This window comes from Petromyzon marinus, chromosome 51, assembly GCF_048934315.1.
Source record: "Petromyzon marinus isolate PM22_M1 ecotype Great Lakes invasive population chromosome 51, UKy_Petmar_22M1.pri1.0, whole genome shotgun sequence".
Lineage (NCBI taxonomy): Eukaryota > Metazoa > Chordata > Hyperoartia > Petromyzontiformes > Petromyzontidae > Petromyzon > Petromyzon marinus.
In genome coordinates, this window is record NC_133717.1 from 11,990,772 (window position 1) to 12,011,203 (window position 20,432).

Below are 20,432 nucleotides of genomic sequence, written 5' to 3' on the forward strand. Positions count from 1 at the left end.
TGGCCTGGTTGGTGGGAAAGAAGTTCAACATCCATACGTCGGCCATGATCAATCCACTGCTAGATGAAGGCCTCCCCAAGCTGCCCGCCACTGCCGCCACCTCTGTCGCGATCCTTCCGACATGATATCGCTCTGTGCTCAAACAGGAAGGTGCGGCCCTGCGATTGCTGGGTGGACAGAGGCGGGGTCAGGGGGTGGGGGAGACAGTGGGTGGTTGGAATTGAATAAATGTGCACACCATTGTTTTGATTCCGGCTCGAAGATCAAATCGAACCTGGCGACCGCTGGGTGGCAATCCCAGTGTGCCGATCGCTGCACCACGGGCAGCAGTAGTATCAGCGGCAGCAGCAGCAGCCCCATCTCGCTCTGTGTTATCGGAGCCGGACGAGTATGCGCGCGGGCCCGAAAAGGCTTGTCTCGAAAAATAAAAACAAACTGTGATAATGTCGTTGCGGGTCATTTGAAGAAACGGACGTTGACGCGATCGCTCACCCCGTGGGCGGGCCTCTTGTCGCTGCCTCTCTCCCTGCCTCTCTCCTCCGACAGGCCTTACGGACGAAAAGGTAAAGACTTACCTGTCGCTCAACCGGCACGTGCTGGATGAGTACGTGGCGGAAAGCGTCAGCGTGGAGACCCTGGAACGGTGGATCCGCAGGAAAAACAAAAAATGTGAAGGTAAGCGATTCTTTTCGGGGGGGGGGGGGGGGGTGCAGGGGGGCGTGGGGAGGGGGGCTGTCGCGCTCGCCACTTTACTTGCTCGCGCGGAGTGCTTTGATTGCGAACGCCTGCAGTGCGCAAAGCGCTTAGTCAGCAGCGCCGTCTGTCTGAGTTGAGGTGCTTGGGTCAGTGTTTGGGGGGCGGGGGGGGATCACGTGACGATGGGATTATCGTGCGTGTGTGTGTGAGGTCTTTGTCGTTGGGGTGCACAGTACTGTGGGATGATTTGTTTGCTGTGCCAAGACCTTGATATGGTGGGTTCGAATTCTGGCTGTGCTGTTCAGTGTAAAGTGGTATTTGAGTTTGTGCTTAAGCCCCTTCCCCCCCCCCCCACTGTCGATAACTTAAAAAAATAAGCGGGACCAATTGTCCGAACAAAAGTATCAGACGTGTGCAGCAAATATGTACACGCAAATGAAAATCCCTCAATTTATAGAACGATGCTTCGAGCTTGATTCGGCATTCATTCAATGCGTGCCCTGTACGAGTTTGTCTTAAGAGCAGCATGGTGGAGATCAAAGGTGGCCAGTCTGGCCACATCCCCTCTGTAGGTCCTCTCTGTAAATGTCGTTTGCCCCATAAAAGTCTAAACGCCGAACTGGGTGGCATTTATTATTTGCCCTGGCACATTGGCGTGCTCTCATTTTCTCGTCCACTATCTTCGCTTTTTTGGGTCGACGGCTTTGGGGCGGAAGGATGGAAATCCACAGGCCGTTCAGAGGGCGTTAAAGTGCCCTCTGCGCTTTATCGAACGAGTGATTTTAATGGAAAGGAACCAGGCGCGATCGTCAGTGTGGCCAATCAATTCGTTTTTATTTTAAATTGTGAAACCGTCGATATTCAAACTTCACTTTCGTAGGTCGGGGGGGGGGGTGCCTTTTGTCAATGTTACAACAACAGTAAATACCGATAAAATCGAAAGCTTGACATGAATGACGCACATTGCCTTTTAAACGACCGCACGACTCAAAACTTTGACCGTCATTCACAAACTCCCAAAAACTCGCAGCGGTGCCGTGTTTTTTTCCAGCCACCTTACAATTACTCTTTTCAAACGAAGGCTGTCAGCAGAATTCCGATTGACGCAAGAGGCTGCGATTTTAACTCTTCGAGCCGTTCCCAGAGCGAGCCTGAGTCACGCCCTAGTCGCTCACCCCCCTCCCCCTTCCAGCCGAACGTTAGGGACGCTGCCATTCAACTGCTGCCGGCGACAAAACATATCCCGCGTCTCCTTTATCAAACCGGGTGGTGAGGGCCCCAGCAAATTCCCCCGCACCCTACCCACCCACCGCAAATAACAACAGACGGGCAAATTTTCCTATCTCCTCTCGCCAAAAAAACAAAATGCTGCGCAATGCCGGTTGTTTGCTCCGCGCTGTTGTGCGTTGTCATGCCGCGGGAAGGCGGTTCGTGCGGGCGGCTTAACCGTGGTTAAAGCACGGGAGAGGATGAACGGGGTGCATGTGACGGCGGAGGTGAGAGATGAATGATCTTAGACTAATTCACGTTACGCGTGTGAAGTCAGGCGGCCGAGCACGTTTGTCGCCGATGTGGAGGCCCCTCCTTTTGACTCATCACCGTCATCGAGTCGCGCTGAGCCTTTCTGCACCTGTTGGCAACGCGAGTTCCGTACACTTCTCATAATCTTTCGCCGCCTTCTCTGCTGATTTTAATTTGCTATTTTCCACCTGGGGCCCAAGTCTCTGTCTCCTTTTTATTCTCGTCTGGCCCGAGGTCCTTCCTGCCACCTTGCTCGCGTCGGTTTCTCTCTGCATCAGTTTTCCTGGTAACATCTCTGCGTTGTCCAGCCTTCTTCTTCTCGATAATAAGACTGCCTCGCCCTCGTCCCGTCCTCATTCTGACTTTGTTGTGGCCTGCGACTGTTGAGTCGGTAGGGTCTTACAGCAGGCAACGCTGGTGGAATACACGTAAGCGTGGTTTACACGTACGTATGTTGAACTTTCGCACTGTACGTAGCCAACCGTGTTAATTGTAGGTGTGGGGGAAGGACAACAAACTAAACACAAAAAGCGGTTCTGCTAGATTTAAAAGTGCATCGCTCCAGGGGCTCCTAATATTAGAAGAGCGTTCCAGACTGCTGCGGAAGTGCATCTGAAAGCGCGCGACGTGGCGACCGTCTTTGTTCGACGGTTAGCCAAAAGCCGCCGCTGCTGCTGCTGCTGCTGCTGCGAGGGTGACCGGAGTTGGCGCGACGGTGGTTTACGCTCCTCGACGAGATCAGCGCGGTGTCGTGTGGTTCATTTGTGGTGAGCACTTTGTGGTTGTGTGGGCTCCATTCGGGTCGCACTTGTGTGCACGCAAGTGCCCTCTGCAGTTGCAAACCCTTTCTCCGAGGTCGTTTTCTTTCGATGGCTTGGCGGTGACTGAGCCGCCACGTTAGGCAACGGTCTCTCGAGAGCAACGGTGCAGACTATCACGTGGGGGTGCAGCCTATCACGTGGGGGTGCAGCCTATCACGTGGGGGTGCAGCCTATCACGTGGAGGTGCAGCCTATCACGTGGGGGTGCAGCCTATCACGTGGGGGTGCAGCCTATCACGTGGGGGTACTTCACGGAGCTACGCTTATTCATTAAATTGGCCAAATTTTCCAAAGCAGGTCGCTGTTGGAAAAAAAAAAGTGGTTTGCCTTTCCGCGAGTGCTTTCCTGGAAAAAAAAACTGAATGATGTAATGTTTTTTTTATTTAATAATAATTTTCATTATTATTTGTAAATGTGATATCTAATCTTGAGCTTGAACGATTGTTCGATTCGGTTGATTGATTGGCGAAAGTTGTGATCGACTACTTTTTTTGCGGGGCCCCTTTTACAAACGACGTGGCTGATGGTGCCGATGGCATCGCTAAGGCCTCGCTCATCACCTCCCGTCCAGCGGCACAATGTGCGGACAAGAGGAGAGAGGTTTCTGTTTCAATCTTCCCCCAAACAATTTTAATCGCGTTATCCGACCGGTCGAACTTAAGAGCAGTAGAGTAATCGATCACTTGAGTAGTCCAGTTCTCATATAAACCAAAGCCACATGCTTGAGGTGGCTATGAAAAGTCAAATCACACGGCGGTGGGACAGGGTGGGGTGGGGCGGGCTGGCCGGAGAACAGGGACCGCGGTAAAGAGCCATGAATAATAATTAGTCCTACGTCACTTTAACTTGTGAACAAAAAAAAATCTACGGTTGTATTTCTTACACGTATTGACAAATCGTCCCCTCCGTGTTTTATCGAAAGTGGGGGGGCTGTGGGGGGGGGGGGGGGGGGAGGTTGCGCGGGGGGGGGGGGGGGCATGCACTTCAAGGCCAAGCCGGCTTGGATTTCCTGTCACGGAAAAAAGAGCAAATTGATTTTGACGCCCTGACGGACAACGCTATCGACTGTTCGCCTTCCATTTCCGCCAGTGGCCAGCGACGGCGAGAATACCTGACCCCCGCTCCCCCGCCACCTGCACTTAGAGACTTTATAGGTGCTCGCTGACAGGACTTACCCCAACAGTCTGTTAAGGCTATACGGGAGATCTTTGTATTTGTATGGATAGTGGGTGTGCCGTTTCGAGAGGAGACGAGATGGCATTTTCACCGAGTGTCAGCCAGTTCTGCAATAGGCTTAGGACGGAAATGTTCCCAACAGCTTACAAAGCATTAACATAGCACCTTCATTTGTGGGATGATCTCTGAGCCATACATTTGGTGTGAATAACAAATTGATTCATTATTGTGTATTCATAATGGCCACCATTTTATCTCACTCAAACTCAACAGCAATTCGTCCATAAGTGATTTGGCTTTATATATATATTTTCTCTCTTTCGCGTAGTCTGTTGCAACTTCTACGGACGATCGTGACACTGCTGTACGGAGCCCCCTTGGGATGGACATGTGCCGCCGGAAGCCATGGGGCTGATCTATTGTGCGGACACGCAGGAGGTTAAGTTAATGGACGGGCTTGCCAAGCTTGTAATGATTTTTGGCGCATGCTCGTTTTGCAATGTTAACGCGCATTGCTGCTCCCTTAACGCACTGAGCGTTTGTGACTTTCATTCACTTGGCCGCTGTTTTTGTTTCGTTCCGCGCAAGTGTCGTGGATTCTCGCTGACTGGACTGGCTTGCTCAGTGTCCGAATAAAACGCGGCAAAATAGTCACACGTATCGCCTTCTGTAATTATTAGTGAGGTAATGCCAATAGCTTAATTTGTTACTGACAGCCCTCTGTCAATCCACTGTGGGATGAGGGAATCAACCACTCTGTGTCGTTCATGCGGGTTGTTTGACCATACTTCACCACGCTGGTCAGTGCGTGTTGGTGAAGTGGGAGGCTCAGGACCTGTTTAGATATCACTCGTCACCGATGTTAGCCATGGCCAGGAATCAAACTCAGGTCGTTGGGTTCGCAGTACCGCGCAATGACTACTGTGCCACTACACCCCCTACCCGAATAATGCCAACAGGCAACTTACATGTTTTGTTTACTCAGGGGAGTCTCACGAGTCTCAGTACTTTCTTACGTGGTTTTTCTTTAATCATTTGGGAGCAAAAGCAAAAAGTGCCTGGAGAAAACCCACGCTTACTCGGAAAACAGTGCAGCCAGCATTCATTTGTTTCATGGCCTGCGCTAGGCTTTTGTTTTATGTTATTTCCAGCCTCCCCCCCCCCCCACCGTGCCCTCAATGTTATCCCGATTGTGCTGTCGGTGTCACGCATGAGACAAAGTCTCCATTCCGACCTCGAGAGAGAAGTGCGACCCTTCGCTTCAATTGACCTTTAAATGACCTCTGGTTTACGCAATATTGGGCAGCAATGTCCTACCCGCACCGCCACCGGGAGTAATGTTCGTCACGTGACGAGACGAACTGATATTGTCATCCTCTGAGCTGGAATTCGGGCAGATTATTGAACGTAACATCGTGTCTAAATTTACGCAGCCATTGGTGACTGGGCCGAGCCCATCTAACTCGCTTCACTTGAGAATGCCAATTTAATCACAGGCAGCCTGTCTGGAGTTCAGCATGCGCCAGCTGAGCGCTCTGACCTCCAAGCCACCCGGCCTCGTCTGGACTGTGCTCGTGTTTGGCAGCAGTCACGGCTCAGCTCCTCGGGCGGCACGGAATAAATCTCTCTTCAGGCTGAGTCGACCCAATAGGAGGAGAGTCTGCGCGGTCGGCAGTTAAACTGAACTAAACTATTTTTTATTTCACCAGGTAAGGCCCATTGTGCTTTATTGCTCTTTTTCAGAAGCGACCATGGCCACAAATGATAGGTCAACAAAGTTGGATTGTCGACTGTATATGTATCACAGCCAAATACTCTAAACGCACGTCGTTTCTAAATGTGGAGTGAAAAACCGGAGGATCCGGAGAAAAATCTACGGCGCCACGGGGAGAACACGCAAATTCCAGATATACAGCAGCAGGCGTCAGGGTCGGGATGGAACCCACGAACTCCTGCATACCAGGCGAGGTCGTTAACATCTCCTAGACACCGCGGTGGTCGCACGTTACGAGAGTGGGGCCGGGCGTGAGCCCGCACTTGGCGATTGGACGCACAGTAAAAGGGGACCAGGGGCAGTGGCACATAGACAACCTGGTGGCTAGATGCAGAGGTAAAAGAAGAATGATGGAGACTGAGCGAGGCAGCCTCGAGAAACGGGGCGGTGTGGGTGGACCACAACTTAAATAAATATGTTCGGTTCCTTCGTTACTAATGGGCTCATGGAAGGGACAAATGTTGTTGGTGATGGTGGTCGCAGTGGATTTGTACCCCCCAAACCCACAGCTACTCCAAGGAGGCTCGCTTGCTGGACTGGCCTGCCCAGGCTGCTAAACCCTGGTACATTTTTCGCAATTGCCCTCACCTGTGGCAGGTAACCCGAGAGCCTGGGCACAGAAGCGCATGACGTGGCGCAAATAGAGAGATTACCAACAGTGCGTTTCAAACCAAAACAAGCCATTGCGGTTTACTTACCGATGTATATCTAGGAGTGGGGTCGTTCGTTTTTAATTTTTAAATACGGCTTACTCTCCATAGACACGCTTAGTTTGTTCGCATTGTCGGCTCGGGTGGGGGGGGGGTGGGGCGCGGTTCCGATTGCCGCGTTCGTGCGGGGCTTCTCGGCATGCTCAGGAAATTGGAAGGGGCTCTTCTCATTCTCACCCCCCCCCCCCCGTCACTCGAGGTGAACTCGAGTACGAGACAGAAAAGCACCGCGCCAGGGCACACGCCACCTGGACAGGCCAGCGTACACGCGCGTCGGGGTGGATGGGATGGCGGAGCTTAATTGTGATCTACGGAACAATGGGGGGGGGGGGGGGGGGAGGGAAATGAAAGAGGTATTTGCACAATTTTGACGGACGCTTACGACCGCATTTAAAAAATTGCTACTTTTTTAATTAATAAAAATAACATCTTCCTAAGCATGTCGCCCGCTGCCTTAATATCAACCGGTTGAGCGTGGGATGTGCCAAATAACTTTCAAATGTATATTTTTTAATTGTTGGGTGGACAGATAGTTGCCTGCAGGGACAAAAAAAGCTGTGCATATGGGTAGGCAATTAGCACGGTTGACTACGTACGGAGAGATGAGCAGATCGCTCAGAGAAGGAGATACACGGACGGCACAGGTGTGTGTATGTGTAATGGGTTATGATGTCTACACTTAAAGCACAGCAAGTTGGCACAGTAGGGGGCACAGGTGGTGCATCTGCCAGTCATCTCGGTCATGGCACCTTGGTCTGCCCCGTGACCTGCCAGCGGGCGTTCGACACTTCCCACCTGTACTTAGACTTAATAGGTGCTCGCTAACAGCACTTGCCCCAACCGTCTGTTAAGGCTATACAGGGGATATTTGTCTCTGTGTGGATAGTGGATGTTCCGGTTGAAGAGTTGACGAGATGTAATTTTTAGCGAGTGTCAGCCAAAGTCATACGTTTGCTGTGAATAACAAATCTACTTATAGTGATTGTGTATTCATATCGGCCACCCTTTTATCTCACTCAACAGCAATTAGTCCAGAAGTGTTTGGCCTTTTGACAGGACCGTATGTCCGAGTGGGAGGTCGACAGGGATTGTATGCCTCAGTCGAGCAACCAGGAGGATGGGAATAGGATGGCATGTAGACTCGGTGTCGATGTAATCGGGAAGAGGAGGAGGTTGTGAAGTGCCGGGTGGAGGAGGATCGGATAAACAACTTGGAGCTTCATAATAGGATGTTACCTGGGGGCGGGGATGCAGGGGGGGGGGGGCGTTGTAGATGTAACGAGGAAGACGAGGAGGTTGTGATGATGGAGGAGGGCCATGCCACCGAGAGCTTCATTGGAGTTGCACTCAAAGGCGGGCGACCAAGGGGGACGACCCGGGCCGGACGGCCGCGACGTTGACGGCTTTGAGAGTTTTGTGCCCAACATGCTGGTAGCGTCCAGCAGGAGGGAGGAAGCGATGGGTAAGGTCAATGACGATGGGTAAGGTCAATGACGATGGGTAAGGTCAATGACGATGGGTAAGGTCAATGACGATGGGTAAGGTCAATGACGGGTGGCACCATTGCCATTGGCCACGTTGACCTGTTGACTTTGAACTCGGTCGTTTTCATACCCTGACGAGACGGTCGGAAAGATCGGGGCCACAGAGGCAACTGTGGAGGTTGGCGGTGTCCTTGATTGCGGGCGGTTCTCAGTGGTTATTGGTGTGATGACAGAGACGATCCGCTACTTTGCCCCCCCCCCCCCAGCCACTTCGTGACAGATAAGCGGAGTTCTACTCCACTGTGTTTATAATCAATCTACGCAACAACTGGCTAGGATTGAATCAGTGCGTATACGACCGCTCATGCGCTACTGCGCACTGTATTTTAATGGTTCCGTGTCATCGGCACAGTCAGCATTTATGCCGCCTTGGCGGAAATGTCACAAAAATTGTGGACTAAATTTTTTCTTGTTGTCAACACAAGCGGTCCTGATGACGAACGCTTGTGTTGCGATCGAAACGTCGTAGTCTTTGTTATTTTCTTTCAACCTATCTACGTGACTTTACCGAAAGACCCAAAGAACATGATTTCCTGCAGTCACGAAAGCTTTAAGTCAAGGTTGTCCAAAATGTTGTGGCTGTCTTTTCAGCGAATCTAAACGTCACGGGGGGGGGGGGGTGGTGTCTGAACGCCCCACAACACTCACGGCAGCTGCGTGAGTGTTGAGGCCAACCTCGTCGATCGAAAGATGGTCGCTCTTGCTCTGCTCCTCGCAGCTCGACCGTTTTGTACGCTCTCGCCACGATTCCCACAAGCCGCCTGTTGACGATGACGACGATGCTGATGATCGTTATCGCTGTATTCCTCCTGATAGACGGGGGCAGGGCACGTTGCACGGTCGAAAACCAGTCCCTGCTCTCGGCTGCCCCCCCTTTAATCTCGAGGTGTGCCACCTCTCGCGAAAGTGAATCGCTCGGGATCCTGTACCGCATCATGACCCTGTGTACATGCCTGGGCACGGGCGTGTGGCGGGGGAGCAAGGGATTAAGCAAGTAAATAAATGAACGGCGTGCTGGGGCTTCTAATGAATGTGTTTGTAGCCTGGTGGGGTTGTGGTGGGTGGTGTGTGTGGGGGTAACCCTGCCTCAGGTGTGGTGTCTGGAGAGAGGGGTGGCATTGCCATGGCGATGTCCCTGCGTCTTCATCCTTCACCCGACCTCGTGACCTCGTGACCTCGTGACCTCGTGAGCTGAGCAAGACGCTTTTCGCGCTGTGCCAGCGGAGGGTCGAGCGATGCGGACGGCCGCCGCATCTGCGCGCTTTCAGATGCGCTTCTGCGGCCGTCTGGAACGCTCTTCCTTCCCGGATTGTGAAGCCACTGGAGCTATGCACCTTTAAATAATCTAGATTGGAAACTCATTACTTTAGCACTGCTTTAGTTTGTTTATAATAATAATTTACATTTATCTGTAAGATGCCTTGCACTAACGTCTCAAGGAGTTGTCCCTTCCTCCACATTCTCCGATTTTGCACGGTCGACTGTCTCATCACTTTCTCGCATCGCAGTCGCTCTCATCACTTCATCTCTCATCACTTTCTCTCTCTCGCTCACTCATGCTCCCTCTCCGTCGATGCGGTCGCGTCGAGTTCCAGACGCGGTTCGCGGACAGCAAGCGTCGTGATTAACGAGAGAGTACGCCACGAAACGCCATGGGAGGACGTCGTGCTTGAGCCCACCGTAGAAATGGGAAATTAACCAATAACCTCAGGTCAGGGATTGAACCTAAACCCATGGGGTAAACTGCGTGGCCATGGCCACGGCGCATCCCTTCCCAGGGTCCCCGAAGTGGGATTTCTAATCGCCCGACGCACCGGCCGCTTGCGGGCGTCACGCCGTGGAGGCCACGCCGATGTACAGTGGCGCCGCTCTCGCGTGTCGCGCGCGATCGCCGGGAAGGAAACCTGTCCGCGCGCGTGCGCGAACGCATCACGTGACGGCCTTAATGTGCACGTAGCCTGGCACGCGGAAAGCTTTGGTTTGACCGCCCCATCGCTTCGCGGAGGACGGCGGTTGCTGTTGCTGTTGCCGTGCACGTGCTGGTGAATTGACGTGGGCGTTTGCGGCTTCGTACACGTTTGGGTGTTCTGTGTGCGCGAGCGAGGAGTGGTGGCGCAACGGTTATTTGCCCGATGCCATCGAGTTCAATCCCCCGCGAAATATTTGAAACGGACCTAGGCATCCCCTAGGTCGACTCGGCCTTAAATGAGAACATCGGCACTCGGGGGACAAAAGTGTCCTTGTGTGCTTGCGAACAGCACTTGCCCCAACAGTCTGCACCTCCGATTAGCACGGTTGGCTACGTATGGTGCGGAAGAAGTTCTACATACATACATACAGTCTGTTAAAGGCTATAACGGGGGGATCTGTGTCTTTTTATGCGTGCGAGAGTGTGTGTGTGTATGCGAGTGTGTGTGTGTATGTATGCGAGTGTGTGTGTATGCGAGTGTGTGTGTATGCGAGTGTGTGTGTGTATGCGAGTGTGTGTGTGTATGCGAGTGTGTGTGTATGCGAGTGAGTGTGTATGCGAGTGTGTGTGTGTGTATGCGAGTGTGTGTGTATGCGAGTGTGAGTGTGTATGCGAGTAGTGGGGAGCGATAGTGTAGTGGTTAGCGCTACGCTGCGCTATGAACCCGGCGACCCGAGTTCGATTCCCGTTCACGGCCAACACCCAGTGACGATTATCTGAACCGGGTCCTGGGCCTCCCCTAGTTCGACTCAGCCTCAAATGAGTACCTGGTGCGGTGTGTAAACATCGCCACTGGGGGAGACAAAGGCGGCCGGGCGTGGTTGCTGTCCAACCACCCCCTCGTGTGCCATGCCGGCCTTCATAGGTGCTCGCTAACAGCACTTGCCCCGAGCAGCCTCTGGGGGCAAGTGCTGTGTGGGGGGGATCTGTGCAATGTTTGTGAGATGAGACGTCCTGCAGTGGTTAGCATATTTCCGCGACCATCTTGGTGACCTGGGGTTCACGTCCCTGCCATGGGCAGCGTCAACAGCAAAGTGTTCTCGAACCTGCCGTGGTGCCTCAGCAATGCGCGGCGCGGTGTGCACACAAGATCCGTGCCGGGGAGAGAAAGGTGGCTGGACGTGACGATGCCTACAACTGCTCCCCACGTGTACTCTTGTCAGACTTAATGGGTGCTCGCTAACAGCACGTGCCCCAACAAACAGTCTCTTATGCTAAAATGGGAATCTTAATGCAAGTTGCTGTGTGTCTATGGTCCCTGCATGTGTGTGTGTGTGTGTCCGTGCGTGTGTGGGGAGCCGTAGTACAGCGGTTAGCGCTACGCTGCGCTACGAACCCAGGCACCCTAGTTCGATTCCCGCTCACGGACAACATCCAGTGACTATTATCTGAACCGGTCCTGGGCCTCCCCTAGGTCGACCCAGCCTCAATTGAGTACCTGGTGCGGTGTGTAAACATCGCCGCTGGGGAGACAAAAGGCGGTCGGGGCGTGGGGCTGGCCACCCACCCCCTCGTGTGCCGTGCCGGCCTTGATAGGTGCTTCTCGCAAACGGCACTTGCCCCAGAACTATGTTAAAGATATATGTGGGAATCTTTGCCTTAATGTGCAGTGCCTGTGTCCAGGGATGCGTGTGCGCACGGGTGTCTACGCAAATGCGCGTGTGTGTGTATGCATCGTGCGTACGTTGTGCGTGTGTACGCTCTGGGCACCTGTCAATATCTGCAAGTAACCGTGTGTCTTGTTGTCTTTTTGTTGTCGTTCTGTTTCACCGCGCTTACACTTGCACGCAACACGCAAACAACGCACACGCCGCCACGCACTCGCACGCACTCACATGGACACGCGCACGCACGCACGCACACATACACGCCGTGGGTGTGAACAGACAATGCGAGCGTTCGTGAGGTCACACGGGTGAGTACGTCGCCCCCTAACTCATTACCACGTCAGCATGCGGCCTCGAAGGTGCTTTACGTGATATCACCCACGTACACGATTCTCTCTCTCTCTCTCTCTTTGCCCCCCCCCCCCCGCTCCATCGTTCTCTGTCCCCTCATGCTGTTCACTCGCCCCTTTGTTTCTGCCGTCCTCTTCATTCTCTGTCCCCTGGGGGAGCGGTGACGTGGGCCCAGCGTTCGCCGCCGCCGTTGCAGGGGCTCGTTCGGTTCGAATCGAGCGGCCGCCCCCGGGTCAATTCTGCGGGTGTGGTGATAATCAGCGGACGTTCGTGGGACATTGTGCGCTGGCGTGTGTCGCTCTCCAAATTCTGCTCAAATTCGAAAGTTGCCGACAAATGGTCTCAACCGGGACTATGCACAGCCACCGTCACCCCCAGTTGTCAGACTTTTGCACTCTCGAGTTCCTCACCTGGTTAAACGAGATGAACGTGCAACTTGGAAGTGAACGTCTGCCCCCCCCCCCCCCCCATGTCGCCCCTGCTTTGCCTCTTCTTCCTGTGCTCTTCTTCTTCTTACGTATTTCGATTTATGCCACGGGAGTTCACACAAAGAGCGAAGAAGCGCCGCAAAATGCCGTCCGGTATTCCCAGCAGAAACATTAGCCACGGGATTATCGGGACGTTGAGTCCTGGCCGAGGTGGCAACTGACCCTGGGAAATCCGTAAGTCTTCCCGAGAACATTAGAAGCTCCCGGTGTTTGTCAGCGACGTGATGAAACGCCACTCGAGACGATGCATCGCACATGTAGTTGCTCGCCCTCTTCAGGCATTGTAAAGATATTTGTTCTTGCCACGATACGTCCCGTTATTTTTATGTCGTTGTACCTCAACGGGTGGCAACGCTCGCCACACATCACACTGGGGGAGGATTTCAAGGTGACGACAAAAAGGCCCCCCTTGCGTGATGTCCCCGAGCGTACCGTGTCGGGGAGGCGTGCTGTTTGTCAGCACGGTTTACCGAGCGCTTCACTCCACGCGCCTCTCTCAATTAATTTGAGTTCGCTCTCATTCCTGGTATCTGCTAAATTAAGTGCAAAACCTAATTTGTACGTTATGGGGACGCGGGGGTGGGGGGGAGCGGGGGGGGGGCTGGGGTTCCTCAGGCCAATCATTATTTGTGACCGACTTGAGACCATGAAACTCACCGCACTTTTACGAATCTGGTTTTAATCATATGGGTGGGTTGCCTGGATTCGAACCTTGGAGGCCAATGACTCTGGCTCAGTGTCTCTTGACACACACAGTTATGATGAACCCCGTGGGCAACACGTTCACCTCGGTCTAATTGACACTTAATCATACGTCATTTAGCACAACCCTGCCGCGTAGGTTTTTGTGGTTGCGCTGTTGTTGCGTTGCGTTCCTGTTTTTGGTTTTGTACCGTGCGCGCGGCACGGTGTCCGACGTTTCGTCCCGTGCGCCGGCGAGCCCCTTTGGCGACTGAAGAGTTCAGCTCTGAAAAGCGCAGTTCCTGAAAACAAATCTCTCCCGGCCCGTGGAGCGGAACGCCGGACGTCGTGCCGAATGACGCGCAGTACAACCTGAAAACACGTGGGAGGAGCGTCGCAAAGGCGGTGGTTGCAAAACAACAGAGGCAGAAAAAGAGAGGCAATGGGACGACTGACAACACGAAGTCAAAGTACTTCACTGTCTGCATCCAGTGTTCTCCACGTAATGCATTGGCAGCTGGCACATTAGCCGCAGCAGCTGCAGCTGTATCACAGCCGGCGTGCGGACAGCTGATCGCGGATCTCTTGAAGGGCACGTGCGTCACAGATGGGATACCTTTACAGCGCGGAGTTTAGCTTTCAAAGGTTCACGCTGCCCGGCGTTATGTCATCCACGCAGCGCGCTCATTTTCGGCTGCATCGACCGCATCGGTGAATGTAGACTCGTAAATATCGTGCGCATCTTAGGCCGCGTGTGTGGGGCAGTGGCGAAAAAAATGTTTGGAGAAGAAGAGAATTTAAAAGTGTTGAGGCCAAAAAAAAATAATTAAAAAAAAAAGTGTGATGCTAGGTGTGGTGGTGGTGGCACTGCAAGTTTGTAAACCCAGCGACTTGGAAGTGAAATTGGATCGCAGCTGGATCATGGCCAATGTCGTTTCTACGATTAGCACGGTTGGCTACGTACGGTGTGAAAGAAGTTCAGCATACATACATACCAGAAACCCACCCTTACAGAAGCGGCGAAAGTTCTATACCTGGCTCTGGGGAAGGGTCGCCAGTGGCAGTCGGAATTGGGACTTGGCCCGATTGTGTCCCGTGAAGTTAATTCGTCCTAAAACAATCATACCTTTTTTAGTATCTCGTTCCCAGTGGTTTTTGGCATCTGCCCTCCCGCGTATGTAGTTTATTCATTCTTGAGCCACGGGCAGTGTTCTGCTGAAGCTTATAAAAATACGCGGTGTTTACATAACCTTCAGTAGATGTATTCAAATGCCACCTTTTACGGTATGTATATGGGTGAGTGAGTGTGTGTGTATATATGCTCGGATATACACACACGCACACGCACACAGTCCAAATCACTGGTGGGCAATAGGTCATTCCCCGCGCGGACGGAAGAGAGAAAGATAATGTTAAGCCCTCGGTCTAAAAAGGATGCAGATAAGAGCCTATTAATTTTCCCCTAAAGCAAACAAGCTCGTGCACTTTGAGGCATCGTTCATTACGTGGCTTTTTGCAAAGCAACTCATTATTATGGCATCGAAAATGCATCTCTCTGCGTCGAACAGCGGCGTGCATCTGCCGCGTCGATTCGGTTCGCGACAATGATCCTCTGCTCCGGTGCGCACTGAGCGACAAGGCGGGCCCCTAGCGGCAGGTGCTGCGTTCGGCCGTCCGCTTGCTGCAGAGGTTCGCGGTTCAAGTTCCGGCGGCCCGCCCTGGGAACCGTACGTGGTGCCGTCTGCTTCACGGCGGACGTTAAAGATCCCTCCCCCTCCTTGGAATTATTCGCAAAAGAGAGCGCCAGGCCGTTTGCGCGCCTGCATCACGGCGTGCGCATTTGGCCGTATTTCGAGACCGGGCGAACACAAATCTGGCTGTCGCCTGATGGAGCTGGTTGTAATTACTGGCGAAACGTCGTACTCAGATTGTAAATGTTGTGGCTTTGCTCTCCAACACAACTTTGTGCTGTGCTAGTGACGAATTGGCATGTTTTGTTTACGTGACAACCCTTACTAGTTGGCTGTGTCGGGTGGTGGCGGGTTCAATGACACATTTATATATTTACGCGATTTAACCCAAAAAAACCCCTTTGTTATGGATATTGGGGTGGTTTGGTCAGATTGCACCCTCCGTATAGAGCAGCTGGCAACTCAGCCGCCGTGAATTCACTTGGGCTTACTGCCGATGAGATGCAGAAAAGTTGAAACTCCTCAAAGAGTTTTGCCTGCGTACTCAAGTCAGCCGGGGGAAGGCTTGTGGGCCTATGAACATATATATTTTTTATGGATAAATAAATAAATATTTATTTGTTAATATATGGACTAATCGTTTTATAATTCTTCATTTAATCATCTCTACTTTCACCAAAATCTCCTTGACTTTCACCCAAATCTTTGTGTTGGGTCTGCAGCTGAAATAAACTATAAGCCCACCAGGCACCAGCTGGGATCGCGTCAGTAAAAGTAATAATGCAACGACGTTTTTAAAGTTTTGCACATTTGTGTAGAACACCGATGTTACAGTCACGAGAGATGAAAATCTTCGTTTCGATTCATCTATTCGCGTGCTTAAAACTTTCCATTCCAAAATATTACGTTAAAAAACACAAAGTTTCGACTCAAGGGCCGGTTCACAACAGCGAAGGAGGCTGATTCATCATGGACGTTTCTCTCCATGTGCTGGGGAGGCTTCCTCAGGAACGGAATTCAATTCCCCCAGGAAGTTCCTGAATTCAGTTTCTGAAGCTCCCCAGCATGTGGAGAGAAACATCGGAGGGCATCGCCGCACAACCGCGACAACCTAAGCGGTGGATAACGAACCTTAATTGACACTTGCGCTTGCCCCCGACATTATTCCTGTGGTCACCCAGAACAGGCCGTGGAACATATAGCGTAGACATGATGCCCGATTGCACGAACGCGAAGGAGGAGGATGAGGCATATTGCAGCGATGCGCTACTCCGCGCCTCCTGACGCAATCGTCTGGCTCTACCACCTCAGTGTTAAAGTATAGTTGTATGTACGTGTGTTGAACTTCTTTCGCACCATACGTAGCCAACCATGCTAATCGGAGGTGCGGGGGCGGGGAGAAGGGCAACAAACTGGTTGTTGCACTTCATCATCAGCCATGCGAGGAAGAAGATGCTGCTGCTGTATTTGACTCTGCTTCTCTCTCGTCCTCTGCCACCTTTCCCCACTCCGGCTCGTCATACCATCTCGTGTTTTGTCATCGGGTTGTGTCTCTGCTACCTCTCTCTTCCCCTCCCCACTCTCCTCATGTGCACACACGCGCACACACGCGCACACACGCACCACACACGCGCACACGCGCACCACACACGCGCACACACACACCACGCACACACACCACACACGCAACAAACACACTCACCACACAGATACCACACGCACGCACGCACCACACACGCACCACACATGCACACCACACACGCACCACACACACAAAACACACCACACACACACCTCGTTGCGCATCCAATCGTGTTAGCTAATTACCTCCGAACTAACATATTATCATGGCAGTAGGCCGCTAATTGAGCCGCTCTGTTGGTGGTAAAGATGATCACTCGGGGCTGGGGCAATTTGGAAATTGTTTTTTTACATTTTATGTCAGGGAGATCAAAGCGACAATGCCGTGCCGCTTTCCTCACGCGGTCAGCATCAGGAAAGGGGAGTTATGGCGCTGTGTAATTTTCGAGCAATGATTATCAAAATGATTTAATTTGGTTAATGACCGCTTCGTAGATTGAAAGATCAGGGCTTGCCTAGCAAGCCTAAGTTTAGAAGTTACGCAACACGGGATTTCCATCAGTGTTTTGCAGTTCCTAAAAACCATAATGTTTGTCTCCCTAGTGTTAACTGGAGTTCTACCCCACGTGACCCGAACGGAGTTGGCCCGAGCGTGACCTTATAGCTGTAACCGTTTATTTTGATAAATAGCATAGATAGCATTGTAACGACTCTTTTAAGTCTTTTGAATCGAGGACGAAGGCCCTCTACTCCCTCTCTGACGCAGACCAAAATGTAAACTCCCCAATTGGTTTTCGGGTTTTACTGCGTATTGTTCAGCATGATGTCCGACGTTTTGCTCCACACGCTGGGAACTTCTTTGGGAGCCGAAGAAGCTCCCAGCGAGTGGAGCAAAAACGTCGGACGTCGGGCCAAACGACACGCGGCACGCTCCGAAAAGCACGTCGGACGGAGACAGCCGGCCGTACAGCGCAAGCGCGTGAACACCCCGTGACAAGGGAATAGCGGCTCACAAATAGAGGGAACGGCGTAATTTTTGAGCAAGCGACGCGGCATTTCACCAGTTGACGCTCGTTCCTCTGCCCCCCCCCCCTCTCCCAGCAGTACCAGGATACGAACGTTCAGGCGGTTGTGTACGAGCTCAACAGCCACATCGAGCAGAGGCTGGACATGGGCGGCGACAGCAAACTTCTGCTGCACGAACTTTGCTACATCATCCACAATGGTATGCAACTGCCGGGCCGGGCGAGCCAGGCAGGCCGTCGTGTCCTGTGTGACGGCCTGAACCGGTGGCAAACATGGGCAACTCCGTGTCCTCTGGTGTCAAAGTAAAAAAAATATATATTGCTGAAATCAAGTTTCTTTTAGTGGGAACTCAACAAGAGACCAGGATAGTATCAGTTTACAAGGGTGCCAAGCGGGCATTATTGTGTCAGCCAGAGGCGATGCTCGCCGTGCGTGATTCCAATTGAGTAATGTGCGGTGTGACTTTTCGATTGTTGGAAAATGTGGACCCTGGTGCCCGTCACACAGTGGCCTGCTCTTGCGAGCGACGCCGGGGGATCTTTCAACCGCACCGCGGTAACAATGAGGGCGGCCGCTGGATTGGGACCGTGAACCTCTGTACCAGGCGGCGACAGCGCTTCGTCTCCCTTTTACAGCCCTGAGCCCGTGGTGGACATTCCCACATTGCTGCGCGTGTGTGCATGTTGAACCTCTTTCCCACCACCGTACGTAGCCAACCGTGCTCATCGAGGGTGCGGGAGAAGGGCAACAAACTATGGTGAGGGGTGCGAGTCACTCCATAGGAAGGCTACTGTTGATTTATCCATGAAGTGGTAGTCACTTTATCTATCCCGGAGGGATGATGGGCTGCGTTAATGCCCACCCAGGATTTCAACTTGCAGCATACCGCACGTGAGCCGCTTTCTCTACCGCTGAGCCATCTGGCTGTTATAGAAAGCTGATAAGGGTCTGCTACTTTGTCTAGACAGCAGTTACTGACCTGAATGAAGCAGTGTTATTTCTGTACATGCGGTCCCCTGCTTTAAGCGCAATGCACTTGGTCTATCATCATCAACATCATCATTGTCAATATCCCAAGGCCTCAATGCCCCATCCGTAAGAACTCTTTGTCTCGCTCCACAAAACCACAAATTCACAGGCAGTGATTCTCTAACTGGAGAAACATGTGTGAGGCACTGGGAACCAGGCCTGGAAATCATGGTTTTTCTCCAAATTTCCACATTTTATTTTATGCACGAAGAGGTGCAAAGATCAGTACGCTTAAAAAAAATTACATTCACCATTTGTCTTGTGCCAACACACCGGCCAGTCATGGCTTCCTTCATGGTGAAATTTACCACGTACCGTTTTTGGCTCCTACCTGACGCGGCTCAAGGTCTCACTGGCCTGGCTAGTTTACAACGACTCATGGCCTGGCTAGTTCACAATGACTCATGGCCTGGCTAGTTTACAATGACTCATGGTCTGGCTAGTTTACAATGACTCATGGCCTGGCTAGTTTACAATGACTCACTGGCCTGGTTAGTTTACAATGACTCACTGGCCTGGCTAGTTTAGAACGATTCACTGTCCCAGCTAATTTACAACGACTCATTTCCTCAGCTACTTTAACCACTCACTGCCCCGGCTAGCTTACACAAAACAATCGATGAGATTTTCCTTGCAAGTGAGAAAAAAAAGCCATCCATCGTTGCGTGTTTGTCTTTCTTCAGAGTAAAAATCCCCGCGTCTCAGATCAGACGCGGCGAACACAACATTGGCCGTAAGTGAGGACTTTGTACCGGACCTTTCCTCGCAGGTGCCAATTATCTCACAGAGCCATTGTTGGAAGCCCAGGCAAATAATGTACGTGCGTATGTTGAACTCCTTTCACACCACCGTACATGGGCAACGGTGCTAATCGGAGGTGCGTGGGAAGGACATCAAACTAAACAAAAAAAGCAATTCTAATCCTTTTCTAACACAGCCAATTTGAACCAAGTATGATGGGTTGCACATCGGACTCGCCGGTTAAATGCAATCTCTTCAGACCGGCAGTTGAAACCATGGGGCAAGTTTCTCATCTCCACCAGCATCTGTCCACCCAGCAGCATTATAAATTGTTAGTAGATCGACAGGTCACGTGTGAGTGATGGGATAAAGTGTGGGTACTCCCCCGCCTTGGCCAGTCGTGGAAGAGTAGGCCAAAATACCTTCTCTCTAACGTAGTTCCCTCGAGTGGGGAGGCCCTTTTGTCAGCAGTGGTGTGAGCGAGCAATTGCAGGGCTGTACCTTTACACAACATGCAAGTGTGAAGCTTGTGACCAAATCACCCAAAATGCGCCCTCGTTAGATCTCAGGCTCTAAGCAGGCGTTAGGCCTGTAGTGCGTCTGGACGGATAACCGTCCAGAGAGGGTAAATTGGCGCGCGTGTATTTGTGTACTTGTGTGCACGCACTTATACGTGTTCACATGCTTGCGTGCGTGTCTAAGTCTTTGTTTTTTAATATTCGAGTTGGCGCAGTGTGGTGACGATATGATATATCGTCCAATATAATGTCCACGATGATTGTTACTGTTCGTTTTGCTAAACATTGCTATATAGTGGTTTTATCGTTGCGCATGTGCTTTATTGCAAAAACATTTTATTTTCTGACAGAAATAATAGTGAACTAGCAAGAGCATACTAATTACAGTTTCCAACAAATGTGCGTTACCAAATAAATGAGCGCTTGGCTACATATATTTTTCCGCCTTAATTTGGCGGAATGGTGGTCATATGAAATCGTGATATTTGTCGTTAATGTAGTTATTTTTT

General features: G+C 51.8%; 1 protein-coding gene across 6 annotated transcripts in view; it reads left to right on the top strand.

Moving 5' to 3' along the window:
* PDE10A (phosphodiesterase 10A) overlaps window positions 1–20,432 on the top strand; it is a 148,895-nt gene that overhangs the window by 95,241 nt on the left and 33,222 nt on the right. For 3 of the 6 annotated variants that reach the window (XM_076074994.1, XM_032973556.2, XM_076074996.1), the window contains 3 exons: window positions 547–675; window positions 12,097–12,176; window positions 17,711–17,834. In XM_076074994.1, coding sequence (XP_075931109.1) covers window positions 547–675; window positions 12,097–12,176; window positions 17,711–17,834 — 333 coding nt within the window. The remainder of the gene's footprint in view (window positions 1–546; window positions 676–12,096; window positions 12,177–17,710; window positions 17,835–20,432) is intronic. The other 3 variants (XM_076074993.1, XM_032973558.2, XM_032973559.2) reach the window with 3 other exon arrangements.